General features: G+C 39.9%; 1 protein-coding gene across 1 annotated transcript in view; it reads right to left on the bottom strand.

Annotated features, from left to right (window-relative positions):
* Positions 1-3152: 3152 nt before the first annotated feature.
* TDRD7 (tudor domain containing 7) overlaps positions 3153-15361 on the bottom strand; it is a 49496-nt gene continuing 37287 nt past the window's right edge. The window contains exons 8-17 of the mRNA XM_084277883.1: positions 13542-13728; positions 11627-11738; positions 10611-10813; positions 10349-10483; positions 8705-8788; positions 8399-8533; positions 7894-8004; positions 5991-6481; positions 5513-5673; positions 3153-3635 (exon numbers count right to left, since the gene is read on the bottom strand). Of these exons, the coding sequence (XP_084134009.1) occupies positions 3415-3635; positions 5513-5673; positions 5991-6481; positions 7894-8004; positions 8399-8533; positions 8705-8788; positions 10349-10483; positions 10611-10813; positions 11627-11738; positions 13542-13728 (1840 nt within the window). The 3' untranslated portion in view covers positions 3153-3414. The remainder of the gene's footprint in view (positions 3636-5512; positions 5674-5990; positions 6482-7893; positions 8005-8398; positions 8534-8704; positions 8789-10348; positions 10484-10610; positions 10814-11626; positions 11739-13541; positions 13729-15361) is intronic.

A 15361-nucleotide genomic window follows, 5' to 3' on the forward strand; every position in this document is an offset into this window, starting at 1 on the left:
GTTTCTAGTTGTTGCCAAGCAATCAAGGACTTTTCAGTTCTTCATATTTCCCTACTAATGAGAAAGGAGGGGATGCAGAGGTATTCCATGCCAATTATGTCATGCTCAGTATAAAGGGAGGCTGATGGAGGGAGGAGCAGGCGGCTCCAGGACGTGCGGTTTGTGGGGACAGTCGGGTTCAGGGACGGCTCTGGGCTGTGTGGCCTGAGCTGTGGGTTCAGTGAGAAACCGCATTGTGTATCAACAGCCTCATACATTTTTTTGCTCTAAAGTCCCGTTATCTTTGTTATGTTTCTCTTTCTGCTATTCTAGTAAACTATCCTTATCTCAACCCACGGGGCTTTGGTTTGTTTTGTTTTTCTTTCCCTTCCCTTCCTCCCCCTGCCAACTCCACCCCCCCCCACACACCCCTCCCCGCCTTCCTTTCAAAGAACAAGGGATTGCGTGGTGCTCGGCTCTCAGCTGGGGCAAAACCAGGACACCGGGGGACAAAAGGCACTCAATAGTGTAAGCAGCCAGGTCAGGTAATGTCTCAGAGAATCCAACAGGCTGGTCAGTGGGGTACAGAAGTTACACATGCAGGTATAAAATCACAGCTCTGCAGCTGAATCACAGGCAGCGTAAGACAAGAGTAGGTAAGTAGCAAAGCAACAGCAAAGTACCTGTAGCATAATGGAGTAGTAATCGAGCCACTTAAGATGGTTAGTTCTGTGCACTAGGTATTAAGACAGGAACACATCTCAGTGCAGCCTCTGGACTGCACACAGTGTTAGTAACTTTGGGTTGTGCATGCTCAATGCTATCCCTTATGGAGAACACCGCTCTTGGGTTTGCTGCTCTGCTTTACTAACATAGAAAGCAGCCTACATGAACTTGTCTTGAGCTGTGCAAATGCATGGAGCTATATGAATACTGTCCTTGCTTCTGGTCTGGGCTTTTTAGACTCTGAAGCAGCCACCAACCACCATGGAGAGGACGAGGCATGCTCCAGGAGCAGGCAAGCAGCTCAAAGAAGCATCCTGAGTCCCCTGAACATCTGACAGGCTCTTTGCTCCAATGCTACGAGTGCAGAGTCCCAATGCCTGCTCCATCAGTTCACAGGTGCACGTCAAGTGCTGGCTTACAGCAGATCCCCAAGCCCCAAAGGATGCAAACACAGCATGGGCAGCTCTTACGCGTCCTGGTTTTGGCTGGGATGGAGCTTAATTTTCTTCCTAGCAACTGGTTAGTGCTGTGTTTTGGATTTAGGATGAGAATCACGCTGTTAGCACAGGGATGGTTTTAGTTATGAAACTGCCAAGCAGCCAAGAACTTTTCAGCTTCTCGTACCACCTCAGCAGTGAGCAGGCTGGGGGCACCCTAGAAGCTGGGGTGTGACACGAACTGACTAACAGGACATTCGTTCTATACATGTCATGCTCCATGTATGGACCATGGGGTCTGGCACTGCAGCTTGGGAACCAGCTTGAGAAATGGTGCTCTGCATCACTTGTTCTGTATATTCTTCTATCATTATTCTTCCCCTTTTCTATTCTATTAAACTGTCTTTATCTTAACCCAGGAATTGTTTGGTGGTGGGGATTTTTGTGTGTGTTTGTTTAGTGGGTTTTTTCCTCCTTTTCAATTCTCTCCCCTATCCTACTGTTGAGAGGGGGAACAAGAAAATTCATGTGTAGTTGTTTTAGATGCAACTCTCACACGACAGAACTTCACAACAGTTCCACCACAACACCCAATGCCATTACAACGAAAAAGCCCAAGTTTGCAAGATGGTGGGTGAAGGTGGCATGTGCTCTTAAGACACAGAGGAAAACTCTCACTCTCTTCAGAGGCTCAGGAAAGTGTTTGTCTCATCCTAATGACTGCAGCACTCAGATCTGCAGGCTCAGAAGTCCTACACAGAAGGAAACATCTGCATCAAAGTTTATCCTAGTGCAATTCATCATCACACTGAATCCTTCACTCACATTCTTCTTCACCTTCTCTGCAGTGGCAGCTGAGGAAGGAGAAATTGATTAATATGGAAAAATATTAGTATCTCAGGTGTTACTGTAACTCCTCCCTCAAGTACACTTAAGACCCTCACCTCAGCATACTTAGCACGGACAGGACCGAGTTAACCAGCTATTTGCTGTTTATCACTGCCTGTGCTAGTCAAAAGGGCCCTGTTGTACCCTGTGCACAGTCTGAGCAGAGACACACACCACATTTCCAAGAGGACTCCCTGCTGCTTAGCTCAGAGCTTCTCCAGAACTAGACTTCTCCAGAATAGACTGAGAGGGTGCAAATGTTCAGTCTTACATGCTAAACCAGCTTCTTTACTCAGAACATTTTCTTTCTCCAACCCTAGTGTTACATACACACTGCACCTTTCAAGTCACGGCTCCCTTTCTGTCCAGGCTCCTTGACTGCACAGACAGCGTGCTGGCACAAGTTCTTAAGCTCAGCCTGTGTATTACTATAATGATTATATAGCAACACACAGCACAATTCCCTTCTGCTGACATTCACTGAGTAAAGCTTTAATTCTGTCTTTAACAATCTTAGGCATGCAAACCCAAACCTAGACAGCAGAAATATATGTAAGTATAACCATATCTATACCTCCTCTAAATATTTACAAGGTCAAAAATAAAGTAAGCTCTAAATTAGGCCAAAAATACTGTGTTCAGAGGACTTCAGGCAACAATCCACGTGCTTTCAGGACACTGCTTGCTCTGACTCCAGGGAGCAGCAGTCCCTGTAAGTATCCCAGAAGCAGACGTGAGCATGAGTTATCAAGGAAAAAGGGAAAGGAACGCCTTAAATTTAGCAACTGCTCAACAGGGGTGTATGAGGAGGGGAGCAGAGAATTCAGAAAAGGAGTATCATTGCTCAAGAAGAGCAAGCAGACTAGTAAGCACACAGAAGTGCACCCCATCTACAGAAGTTAAGCCCCACAAATGCTGTCTCTCAAACAAAGCACTTAAAAAGTTCACAAAGAGGAAAAAACCCACCAGTAACATGTTTCTGACACTAAGTTCAGAAATACTGGGGGCTGCATCCATGTTTCCCAAGTAATAAAAATGCTAGCTAAAGAAAAAGGGAGGAGCTTAATAGCTCTGAGGTAGAAAGCCCCCCAAAATTAGGGAAAGATCACAACAACAGAAGTAAACGTTTTTTTATTGATAAATAACTTCTTTAATACTTCCACCCACACATTCTAGCATTATAGTGGTAAACAAAGTGCAGAGTTTCAGAGTCAAGTGTAGTCAACAGAACCCAAACTTGTTAAACAAGCCATTTTCACAGAACACAGATTTTTCAGTTTTATCACCATGTCTCCAAGGCCATGCAGTAGTTATATTTTTCTTCAAAAGCCTGTTACTTATTTTATTGCTAAGAATCTGAGCTGCTACATTTCAGAAGTGGTGATTAATCATCTTTTGAAAATTCCACGAGACTCTGAGACACAAAATCGTTAATCCATATGTCAGTATCTGGAAGAGATGTGTCCACTAGCAAAGTCACTATTTTTCGGTCCCAAGGGTTAGCACTTTCATTAACTGACTGTATCTGTGCCACCAAGGGTTTCTTCTCTACAAGATTCCGAAACATTATCGATGCCTCTTCTGACCACTGCTGGCTTTTCACTCCTAGGACAAATGTAAAGCAGAACAGAAGGTCACTGATAGACTAGACCAGTCTGAATGATTACACAGAAGCAGGTAAGTTTAAATACCAGAGAAAACAGACTTCTAAGTGCTACTGAATGCACTTTAAAAAGAAAATACAGGCTCACTCATCTCCCACACAAACAAGCTTATTTATTACAGTGATTTGGACATTTATTTTTGATATATCTTGAAGCCTAAAGGTATGGGCAAGTTTGCAGAAATAACAAGGCAAATGCACCAACTCACTGAGTAATTCAAAGCGTTATCATCTGCCATGATGATCAAGGCATGTGAGGAACATAACAAAAACAAAACTAAAGATTATTTCAAAATAAACTATCTGTCTTCTGCCTGACGTTGCTGAAAGCAAGTGTCCCATTGGCCTTGCTTTAGATTAAGTATCTTCATCTCAAAGCAGCAACAGCTACTGAAACATCTGCCAAACCTTCAAGTCCCAAACTAGATCTGCAGAGAGCAGAAATGGAGAGAAATGCCACCTAAATGCCTCACAGCTGCTGCTATTTATTTAAGAACAGAATCCCACAAAGTCAAGCCTGCTAAGGGATGTGATGCTAGAATCCAAACAGGCTTTTGAACAGTTTTCAACAGTATGAAAGGGTAATTAATGCTAGGAAAGGCTGATGGGGAAGCAAATGGGATTTTACAAGGAAACAGACCAGAAACTGAGAGGTAATAAACATGGAAAAAAAATGAGGAAAAAAGTGGAAGAACAGCAAGACAATAGTTACTGGTCTTCTGGGCTCAGCTGGCCTGCTATGACAATATAAAGTGGCTCAGAGGCCAACTTAACTAGCTACTTGGGATTCTGTGAAGCAAGAAAACTGGGTGACTTGCAGGCTTGCACAGCTGGATCCTGTACTACCCCAGAAGACATAAGCAGCTAGAAATCAGCTCCATTTCAGCACTGCACTCCGAGGATCCCAGCCTGCTGGCAACACACCCACCATCACTAGTTTAAAGCAATCCCCACAGCCACACTGAGCCTATACAGGCAAGCAGATCCACACAAGGAAACCTAGGATTAGAACACTGGTGCTGACCAAACAGCAGCAGAAAGCAGCAACTGAGGATGAGATGCATACATCTGAAACCAATGCAGAAATGAAATAAAAATTTGGAAATGAAAGACAAGAAGGTGAGATCAAGTTTTGGTTTTTTAAATTCTATCAGGTGTGTCTTATATTCCTAATGAAATTAATTTTACTTAAGTCTGTTGAAAGTTTCCACCCTTTTTGTGCATTTTTTTTTTGTTGGATTGAGACCACCAATATATTCCAAGCAACTCTGGATTCCAAATATGGAAATTGGAAAAACTCTAAATTGGAGAACTCTAAATTACAATAGGGGCAAGATAGAAAACCTTCTTCAGAAACTCAGCACCTAGTCCCTAATTTTATGTAGATTAGGATAATCAGAAGTTCTTATCAACAGATACATCATAACTTTCATATTTCATAATGGGGCTGTATTTAAGGATCCAAAACCCATTTAGTTTTGATTTCCCTGTCTCCTTTACATATTCAACATCAAATACATTACATGATAAATACTTGTGACAGTGCTGGAAAAGTTTAAACATTTTTCACTTTTAACTAAAGTGCTGCAAAGTAAATAATAGAACAGAACTATCATCACTTACATTAAGAAAAGCAGAGCTGCTTTGGTATGAATATGCATGCATCAAGCATGTTTTTGCAAGCAGGCATGCGTTTGCTTTAGCAAAAAACTATTACATCACGAACCTTTGGTTTTGTTCCCTTCAAATTTCTGTTCATTTGCTATCCCCACTGATGTAAGATTTCAACAAGAAGAAACTGTAAAAGCTTACTACCTACCTGCAAGCTGAGCTGTCACAGCTTGGAAAGGCAGTTTTCTGAATGAAGCTGTGAGTGGCTGCACCTTGTCCACGTTGACAAACTCATGTTTACCATAGTCCAGCTCGTACACTGACAAAAACCCATTTGTAAGGATTCCCTTTATTACAACCCTGTACCACCTAAAAGGGGAGAAAACAAGAGTAATTTCAATTCTTATCCACATGCTGCCAAGGCACCAGAAAAATAACACATGACCAAAGCATCTTAACCAACGTGCTTCCCGAATCTGGTATTATCTGAACAGAAGTCAACACTTCCATCTGCAATCTGGAAGCACAAAGAGACTGCAACCTCATTTACTCCTTTAATCTCCCAGATATCATGGGACATCTGCCACCTCACTATCAGTGCAGACAATGCAGAGCTAGGCTTGCCCAGCTTAGCAGAACTAAGCTTGCCTTCAATGACTTTGTGTGTAATTCAAGTATCTACTTACTGGTTTTCAATTTTAGCTGCGTACAGCTTGTTTTTCTGAATGGGCACAGTTTTCCCTTCTGCACTGCTGTAGTACAGGATCATTTCTTCCATGAGGGATTCCAGATGATGGAGCTCTTTCCAAGGCTGGATAATAAAGTGACCTGGATGGCAGGCCAGAGAGACGTAAACATCCATGAGCTCACCAGCCTTTGACAAGGGTAGAGGTGGAGGCATATCATTGTCAGACTCTGCACTGCTGGGTTCTCTGGCTGATTCAGAGACACTTTTCTCTAGCTTTCCACTAGTTAACTGCAGAGCTGAAACAGCATCACTTGTCACTTTTGGGAAGCTACTCTCACTGGGTGTAGCACTCAAGAAAACATCTTTCTGATGCTTCCACAAGTCTTCATTTTTGATCTGTTGATTGATGCTATGGTCCACGTCTGGGAAATTCTCTGGAGCAAACAAGTAAACATGTGCAATCCCCTTTGAACCATCGTGTTTAACCACCTTGGAAAACAAAATGTTTTAATTTCCAGTTAATTTAGTGCACATCTGACTTACAGAAGACTAAAACCTTTAACAGAAAATCAGCAACAGCTCATTGCATTCTATATGCCCAGAAGTATTTTCAAAGTTCTCTCAAATACATTGATGAAGTTGATGGATAGTAAACAACTCACAGCATTTGCAGCCATTCCACTAATATAAAGCAAATACAAAGCTTGAATTGAGTTTTGTTCTGCCCAAAAGGTCCAACCTCAGTACTGGGTGCACGATTCTGCTTTTCAGGAGAACAATAACCAGTGTCCATAAAGAGCAAAACAGCTAAGTAATGCTATTAAATATTGACACTTAATCCTTCAAAATTATCTTCCTGTTATTATGGGAGGTGAAGTCTAGTAAATTAAGGACAGGAAAAAAATAAAGATGAAAAAAAGCATCCATGTTTGTATCATGCATACATTTCAAGCATAATGACATAAAAATATCTTCCCATTTAACATCAGATATGCTAGCATTATTGATAGTAAAGCACTGATATTTTAATTTGATAAAGTATGTAACATTACCTTACAGACTCCTCTGTTGATTTTCCTAGCCCAGAATAGAAACTTCCCACAATTAAAGCATGTATCTGTCATGTATTTAATCAATCAAAAATTGGTACCAAACTCCCACTATCTTGGAAGAGCATGCTTAGAAAAGCAAGATGCAACAGTTATACGTCCCAGTCCTGTATTTTACGGTCTCCAGTGTTAAAGCAAGCTACAAAACACTTTTTCAAAGCATTGTGGCAGTTTATGGAATCAGATTTTTAGGAGGAAATTAGCTTTGTTAAGACTATAGCTAGCAACAGATTTCCTTCTGAAGGGTGGGGGTTTTTCAGTTAGTTAAATCAGGTAGGACACATTGAAATTGGACATAATCTCATCTCAAAGAGAAGAGAAATTCTAAATTTACAATTGTGCATACTAAATCACATTGGTTTATAAAAAGAAAAAAAAAGATGCTTTCCAAGAACTGAAAGATCTATGCTCACAAGAGGCAGAAAAATAATTAACTCAACAGTTATATCTTCCTACATGGTGAAACTTTAAAACTGTTTCTTTCTTATCAGATGGTAAAATAACTCTAGTTGCATATTTATCTGACACAGAAAAATGTGAAAGACAATCAGCTGCTAAATTCATGAAGGGAAAATAGAAGCTTCTAACAGTCTCAAGCAAGTAAGTTTTATGCCAGTTGTCCTAAGATGACGACTTTGTCTAGACTTTATGTCCATGAGCTGGCTACAAACTTTTAAGCTTCTATAAGAAAATATGATTTGATGAGTGGTTAAGCTTCCAGAGTTGTTCTTTCAATGCTCTTTCCACATGCCTATGGATTTCAAGTCATGTATGGCATTTTTGACTATTTACCTTCATGCTAAATTCAGGACAAGTCATTACACTGTCTCTCAGCCACAGTACAGCATCTGGAGTCCACATGCCAGTGTTAGGAGGCAGATCTTCTAGGCAGCATTTTATAGCCTTGGAACACAATTAAATATATCAGTATAATTTAGTAACGTGGAAACAATTCCACAAGTTCTTATATATATCAGTATAATTTAGTAATGTGGAAACACAAGTTCTTACAAACTTTTTTAATGCTGATAGACTCAATAATGCACGACAAATAAAAAGAGATAGAGGAACATGCAAAACCAGTACAATTACACATCCACAACATCCTGTCTATACACAGCACCATATCATGATTTCATGCAAAGAGGCACAACAAAATCACAATGCACAATAAATCACTCCAGTGCATTAATGCTATTAAACAAAACAAAACTTCATTACATAAACCCTAATGTAGCAGCACTACAAACACTGCCAAGAGATCTCAGTATAGGTTAGCTTTAAAGCATCTTTATACCTGAGGAGGTATTGCAATTACTTCTCTCAGGAACTGAGGTGGGATTTCTTTAAGCTCTGATACTTTCACAGTTGAAACTGTTCCAGTATCCATGAACTGCACGTCAAGTGCCCGCTTAGAGTGAATAATTCTTATCTGAAAGGAAAAAAGGAAAAGCATAATTTCGAGGTTAAAAATACTACAGAAACGCATACACTATAGCAAGTTTAATGGAACCAAAGGATTCAGATCTAGCTGAACAAAAAGAGGTATTTCTATGTGTAAAAAAAACCCCAAAACTGTAGCTCTTCTGTGACTACTTCTTACCTCCACACGTGCCCATTTTCCTTTGGAAAGAAACAAGCAGATCTTGCCACAGAAAGGTAGCGTCACATTAAACTCAGATGTCTGCTGCAAAGACAAAACCAGATATTAATTATGATCTAGCACTTAATTAACCATTTCAAAGGCACACATGGCATAAACAGTTCTTAGAAGCAAAAACTCTGTTTGAAATATTGTCTCTTTCCAGCCACAGAAGCATTTTTTTCATGTTATTTTCCCAATCAGCAAGGCTTTAATCCCAAGATGTGTATCTGACGAGAAACTGAGAGACTATCAAGTGTCAGGGGAAAAAAGCCACATTTGGAAACACAGAACATGAAATCACAGACTATTACTTTAATGCTCTGGAAAGGAAAAGCAGTTTAGTGCAGCGACAGATGACTGGAGAAGCTCCTGCTTTATACTCTAGAACACATAATTTGTTGAGATTTAACAAGCCAAACTTACTCCTGACTCAAAGGGAGGTCTCCTGGGGGTGACATTCACTATGATGATCCTAAATAATGTAACAAGACAATGGCTGCACAACGAGCATGAAGAAACTCCATTTGAAGACCAATCAACACTTTAAGTTCTCAGGCAAAATAAAACCCTTCAAGGTAAGATGCAAAGTCAAGACTCTTTTACTTCCACATACAGAATGGTATTAAAAGATGCTGACGGTCGAGGGCTCTGACAGCAATGAGAGCCTAACATACGCCCTGTCCAGAAAAGCTGAACTTCTGGAACACCAGCCTGGCTGCCTGCCTCTGTGCTGCTAAACCTTTCAGGGTTCTGTACACCTTCCTTCAGCGTTTAGCTTGCTTGAAACGGAATCTTCATAACCAAGACATGTGCAATATAAAGTATTTCCAGATGGTATGTGTTCTACAACAGGCCCAAAGCTCAACTTCTGCTTTGACAGAGTAGTTTCACAAACAGCAGTTCTAGCAGGACCTTCAAGGATCTGCATTTCATGGTTTGATTGTCAAAGGCTCAGTTGAATGTTGAACAGATTAGATTCTCTTAATATTTCTTCTCTTTTGTATAAATGCTCTTGAGTCTAGTGAAGGTGGTTGTGTATTTCTCCCTATCTTAAAGCAACTTAAGACTTTTGAAACCAACTTGTATATAGCAGTTCTAGCTGAAATTAGCCCCACCATTCCATTGCAAGAGCAAGATATGCAGATCAGACCAAAGCCAAGGAAGCCTGGAAGAACAGACCTCGGTTACATCGTTTTTATTATCACTTTGCACAGTGTGCTGTGGGCCAGGCTGTTTATGCACCTAAACTCCATCAAGTAAGTAAAAGTTAAAAATAAAAAAAAAATAGTATGGCAGTCGTTCCAAGGGCTTTATACCAATATGATGCTGTTTCCACTGGAAGTGTGCAATTATGAGCCATATTGGTACTGTTACAACAATTTAAGGAAACTGAGCCTTCAAGACAGCCAAAGAAGAAGGAAGCATCAACAGACACTTTTCATGCTACATGATGCACACCAAAACACCAGGAACAGCATTTTTAGCCATTTTGAATAGTCTGTGGCTACCTTCAGAAACTTGAACTTATGTGCAAGGAAAAGGATTGGTATACTCTGGAAAAAGGCTACATGACTTTACCACTTGTCTCACCATAGAACCTACCTTGCTATGGAAGTAGTCTTCTAGTTTCTGCAAGACTTCAGAAAGTCTAGACAAGCCTTTAGATGGCACTTGGCAGTACAGGCTTCCATCAGAGAATACACTGGTTACTCTGACATTTGTATATAATGCATCTACCTGCAATGGTGAAGATATTGAAAACAGGGGTGGTAGTTAGCACATATCTGAGTACATTTTTTGTCTGTTCAAGATCCTATGAGTCAATGATTTTTGATTAATTGAAGAGGAAACAGAAAGTCAGCACCTGTAGGTGCAACTGAAGGGACTTGTCATACAATGCCTTCAGACATGTAGCATTGATGTTGATATCATCTTCTCCTGAAGTGTCATAGAGAACAAGAAGAGGAATATCACTCCTTTCCAGGATTTCCACAGCAAGTATCTTGTAGCATGTCTGTGATTCCACAGTCTTTACTAGGACAGGATCATCACAGAAGGCTTCCAGTCCTGTAAGACAGACCATACTTTTTACGTATCACTATATTTTAAGAGGAAAACAATAACCAGGTCTGTGTTTGCAAGAGGAATCCTTCCAAGAATCAGGATGCAGCAGTAAAGTTGTACTGCACCTGTACTCGCATTCTGCTGAACTTCCACCACTTTAACACAGAAAGCCATCTTCAGGGTAAGAGCAGAGCAGAGAGAAGAGAAAGATCCTCTTCAGACACAGTTGAGGCATATGTGTAGAGAAAAAAGGAATGCATACAAGTATTAAAAAAACAATCAAAATGCTAATTCATGGCAATTTTATCTCTTTTAAATATTTTTAAAAGTTAGAAGTGCCTATCAGTTTTAGGAAGGTAAATAATTTCCAGCACAGTCTAGCGAGTCTGCAAGTGTGCAAGTACTGAGAGGGAAGGATCACTTTAAAATAACTAAACAGGACTGTGACCTGGCCACAACAGATGAGCCTTACTTGTGGAAAAAAAAGTTGTGCTTAGTACATAGCTTCACACAACAGCAAATACTTCCTTTGATTTCTTTAGGCTTACATATATTAAAGGACAAAGACATACACACTAGTGCAAAAACTAGATCCATTGCAGAGGTAACAGGTATTAAGGTCTTCTAATATCAAGGTTTCTTTATAAAAGTCTCCTTCACATCCTTCCTTCCATCCTCTTCCTCCTTTCCATGCCTACCTCTGTCTGCTTTAACTAGCTGTCTAAAAATCTAACACGCCTAGAGTTGTTATAAAGAAGGGTCAAAGCTCCCACACTGCACCAGCAAGCCACACAGTCAACACTGGCCTTCTCTTACCTGCCAGTTTACATTTTGCAGCTTGAAACGGAAGCAAAGTGAACTGCTTCTGAAGTTTGTACACACTGTTGCTTTCAACAAATTCACTGAAGCCATGATCAACATAGCATACCTGATAATGGAAAAGGGAGTAAGACTGTAAGATCATGAATATAATTGTAAATATGTTTTCTTAACTTTAGGGAATGTGTATTCAGGTAAAACATTTTCTGTGCAGACACAGAAAACACACTTTTCACTAATTTAGTACTGTATAGTGGCATTAACCTCATTTTTCCTTCACTGCTTGAATGCTCAGAATGTTACGGGAAAGCCTTCTCAAGATTTCTGTAAAACCATCCTCTACAACTGTTCCACAAAACCTCAACTCTGAATAGCAATAGGGTTGGGAGGGCTAGGCACATATTATATCAAACCTCAGGAAGAATGGTAATAAAGAGACAATTGTTACTTGTAAAGTTTTGAATGTGATGAAAAATCAAATACCGTTTCAGTTCCATTCTATTCTCTTGTTTTTACAGCATTAAGAGAATAATTCTCATTTATTCTTATTGTAACTTTGATGCAAATGCCACAATAAATGCAGGGAAACTACTGACTAGCAGCAAATATTTGGAGCTAAAGTGAGAGAAAGGCTTTTTACAACTTTTTTCTAAACTCTATCATGCAAAATATCTGCACACCAAACACTGAAAAGGGAGTATGAACACTGTTATCAGAGGATAATCAGCAAATGCTGCAATAACTTTATTTGGCTGACAGTTGTAATTAGAGAGAAATTACAGGCAAGCTGGCTACCAATGTCCTTTCCACTTCTCTAAACCCAACAGTCTTCCACAAAACTCCGTTCTGACATTCCCCTCCAAGTTCCAGCTGAAGGCTACCACACTAACTTTCAGGAAAACCTCAGTTCTAATACTCCTGATAATTTACATATGAAATGGTTCAACTTTAGACTGTGTTAAGCAGACCTGGGTAAAAACTCACCTAACTGGTGGAAGAAACAAAAAATAAAAAGGCGACATTAATGTTTGCTAGGCAAGAAATAATAAGTTTGAAACTTTTATTTTACTGTTCTATCATCTGTTCTAGTTTCACTGTAGAGGGCAAGAAGGGTCTGCAAAGGTCTGCTTGACCCAGGAAAAGTGTAACAGAGGAGTTAAATAATCCAAAGGTGTTTAACTAAAATACCCACCACATAAAACTCTCAGAATACCGTATCTGCATGGAAGGGAAAACAAGTGTATCGTTCTCATTGTCTTGCTATTTAGTGCATGTTACAGACACTTCAGCACAAGACTTCCAAATAAGATCTATTGACATGCGATTTTTGTTCTTCCCTTTCCCTTCCTCTGCTCTGCTCCGAGCAGTGCTAGCACCCCCATTCTTCCCAAGACCATCAAAGGTACATTTTCAGTACAAAAGCACTATTGGGCCCAGCCCCATATAAAACCCCAAACAACCCCCCAAGCCTCAAACTGTTTATACAAAAAAGGCAACTTAATTTTGGCAATCACATAACTTCAACAAGTTTTAATTTCTCATATTGCACAAGAGGAGGTTCAGATTGGGTATTGGGAAAAATTTCCTCACTGAAAGAGCAGTGAAGCATTGGAACAGGCTGCCCAGGGAGGTGGTGGAGTCACCATCCCTGTGGGTATTTAAAAAACAGGTAGATGAGGTGCTTCAGGAGATGGTTTAGTGGTTACAGTGGGGTAGGGCTAATGGTTGGACTTGATGATCTTGAAGGTCTTCTCCAACTTTGTTTGTTCTATGATTCTATAGAACTGAAAACAGAAGTACTTCAGTGGAAGAAAGGATAGAATGGTAGTGCAACATACTTAGGAGCTGCCTGTGTATCTAAAAACGATAGTTTCAACTGTTTCTCCAAGTGCCAAAAGAAGTAATTGCTTGCCTTTATTTTGTCGTCTTCCAGAGAAATTATCCGAGCACGCAACCAGGCGTCTTCTTCAGCATGTACTGCTACAAGTTGCCCAACACCCAGAGACTGGGCTAGTAACACTGTACTATTCTGACTATAGTATGCTTTCATGTCATCTTCCATTTGTTCCTGGGCAGATGAATAATCTTTGCCCACATACCTAGAGTATTTTACAAAAAAGACCACCACGAGAGTTAGGATGCAATTCAAAAACCTGAGTGACAACCTAAGAACATTTATATGCATATACAACATGAGTAAATTATGAGCATCTGTTTTTTCTAAGAGCCTTAGTATCCGAACTCTCTTCCCATTAACAGGGCTATAGAAACGTAACTGACATAAAATCTAGTGCTTCTGGCGACAGCTCAGTGTGGTCCAGCAGTGTGTAGTCTAACAAACTCAACTACATTTTTAGTCAGAGGTCTTACTTGATTATAGAATCATGTAGAACAACTTGACCACAAGAGCTGAGTAGTACTGGGGCCATGTACAAGAGAACTAATAAGTACTCTCTGAAGTTACTCAGTCATTAACAAACAGCAGTTTAAGTAGGTTTTCACTAAGGTTAATCAAAAGCAAGGCACATAAAATAACTTTACAAATCAGCTGTCAAACCATATGCTGTTTATTCCTGACCTTCGAACAATTTTGGTATTAGGCTGCTGATATAATGGCTCATACTGAAGCAGTTTGTGTTGCACAGATCTTCTTTACTAAAGTATATAAACTTACTGAAAACTACAAAGGGGAAGTTCTGAATGTTTCAGAAACAGGTCAGATTAGAGCAGACAAAAGGAAAACTTATTCTAAATTTGTATTAATAGCTTCTGTTTTAACTTGTTTATAGAGTGACTGATAGTGCTTACTTCTACCACACAGTTTAGATGATTATTCCATAAATATCTAGGATTATTCTGAAGGCCTGCTATATGCCCAGAATTAGTGCAGATGCTGCATACTACTCTGTTAGATTAAATCTGATCAAATTCCAGGGAACCCTCATTTTTCTGAAGACAGCCTGCCACCTCCCAATCCACTTATATATTGCTTTTCAGAGTGACAGCCCTTTGGTTTCTAGGTAAGCACTCATCTCATAATGGATATGGCGGGAGGCAGCAGTCAAGTATGTGCTACTTGTAAGATTATTCATTAACATTTGTTCCATAAAGATGCTTATCAGACAGTAAGAATACCAACAGAAAGCAGAAGAATCTTTCAGAACTTCCTGCCTCAGTTGCTATTTTCTAGTAAGTATTATACTGAAAATGTTTTTGGCTGCTCAAAGCCAGTTGAAAAATTGTTTTTCAGATTCTTTAGGAAAAAATCTTGGAAAGTAACCTCAAAAAGTATGTTAGCAACTAATCGATGCACAGGTGGCCAGATACTGCAAATGTACATTCAGGACCATTCTTAGTTTCTGCTGGAACCAATTCAAATGTCAAGGAAAGCTTGCTACTTAGTTGTGAAAAGAGCAGAGGGGTATGCTTCTATAGGGGAACAACCTGTAAAATGTTGTCTGTTCAAACAATAAGAGGGAAAATAAGTATTCAAGCTGCAGCACAGACACTCAAACCTGAGAATAAAGGCTGATGAGTTAATTATTTCTTGTGAGAATTCAAATGCAGCACCTAGTGTATGCCTGCTTTCAATTACACTGTTGTGGATGTACAGAAATACTCCTAGACATTTGTTATCACCTCACTTTAATTTTACAGGCACAGGGAAGGTGAGGCCCTGGATTGTTTCTTTCCTGTATGTCTACAAAAACATTTCCTTGTTACAGCAAAAAA

Source organism: Gallinula chloropus (assembly GCF_964237585.1).
Source record: "Gallinula chloropus genome assembly, chromosome: Z".
In the NCBI taxonomy this organism is placed as follows: Eukaryota; Metazoa; Chordata; class Aves; order Gruiformes; family Rallidae; genus Gallinula; species Gallinula chloropus.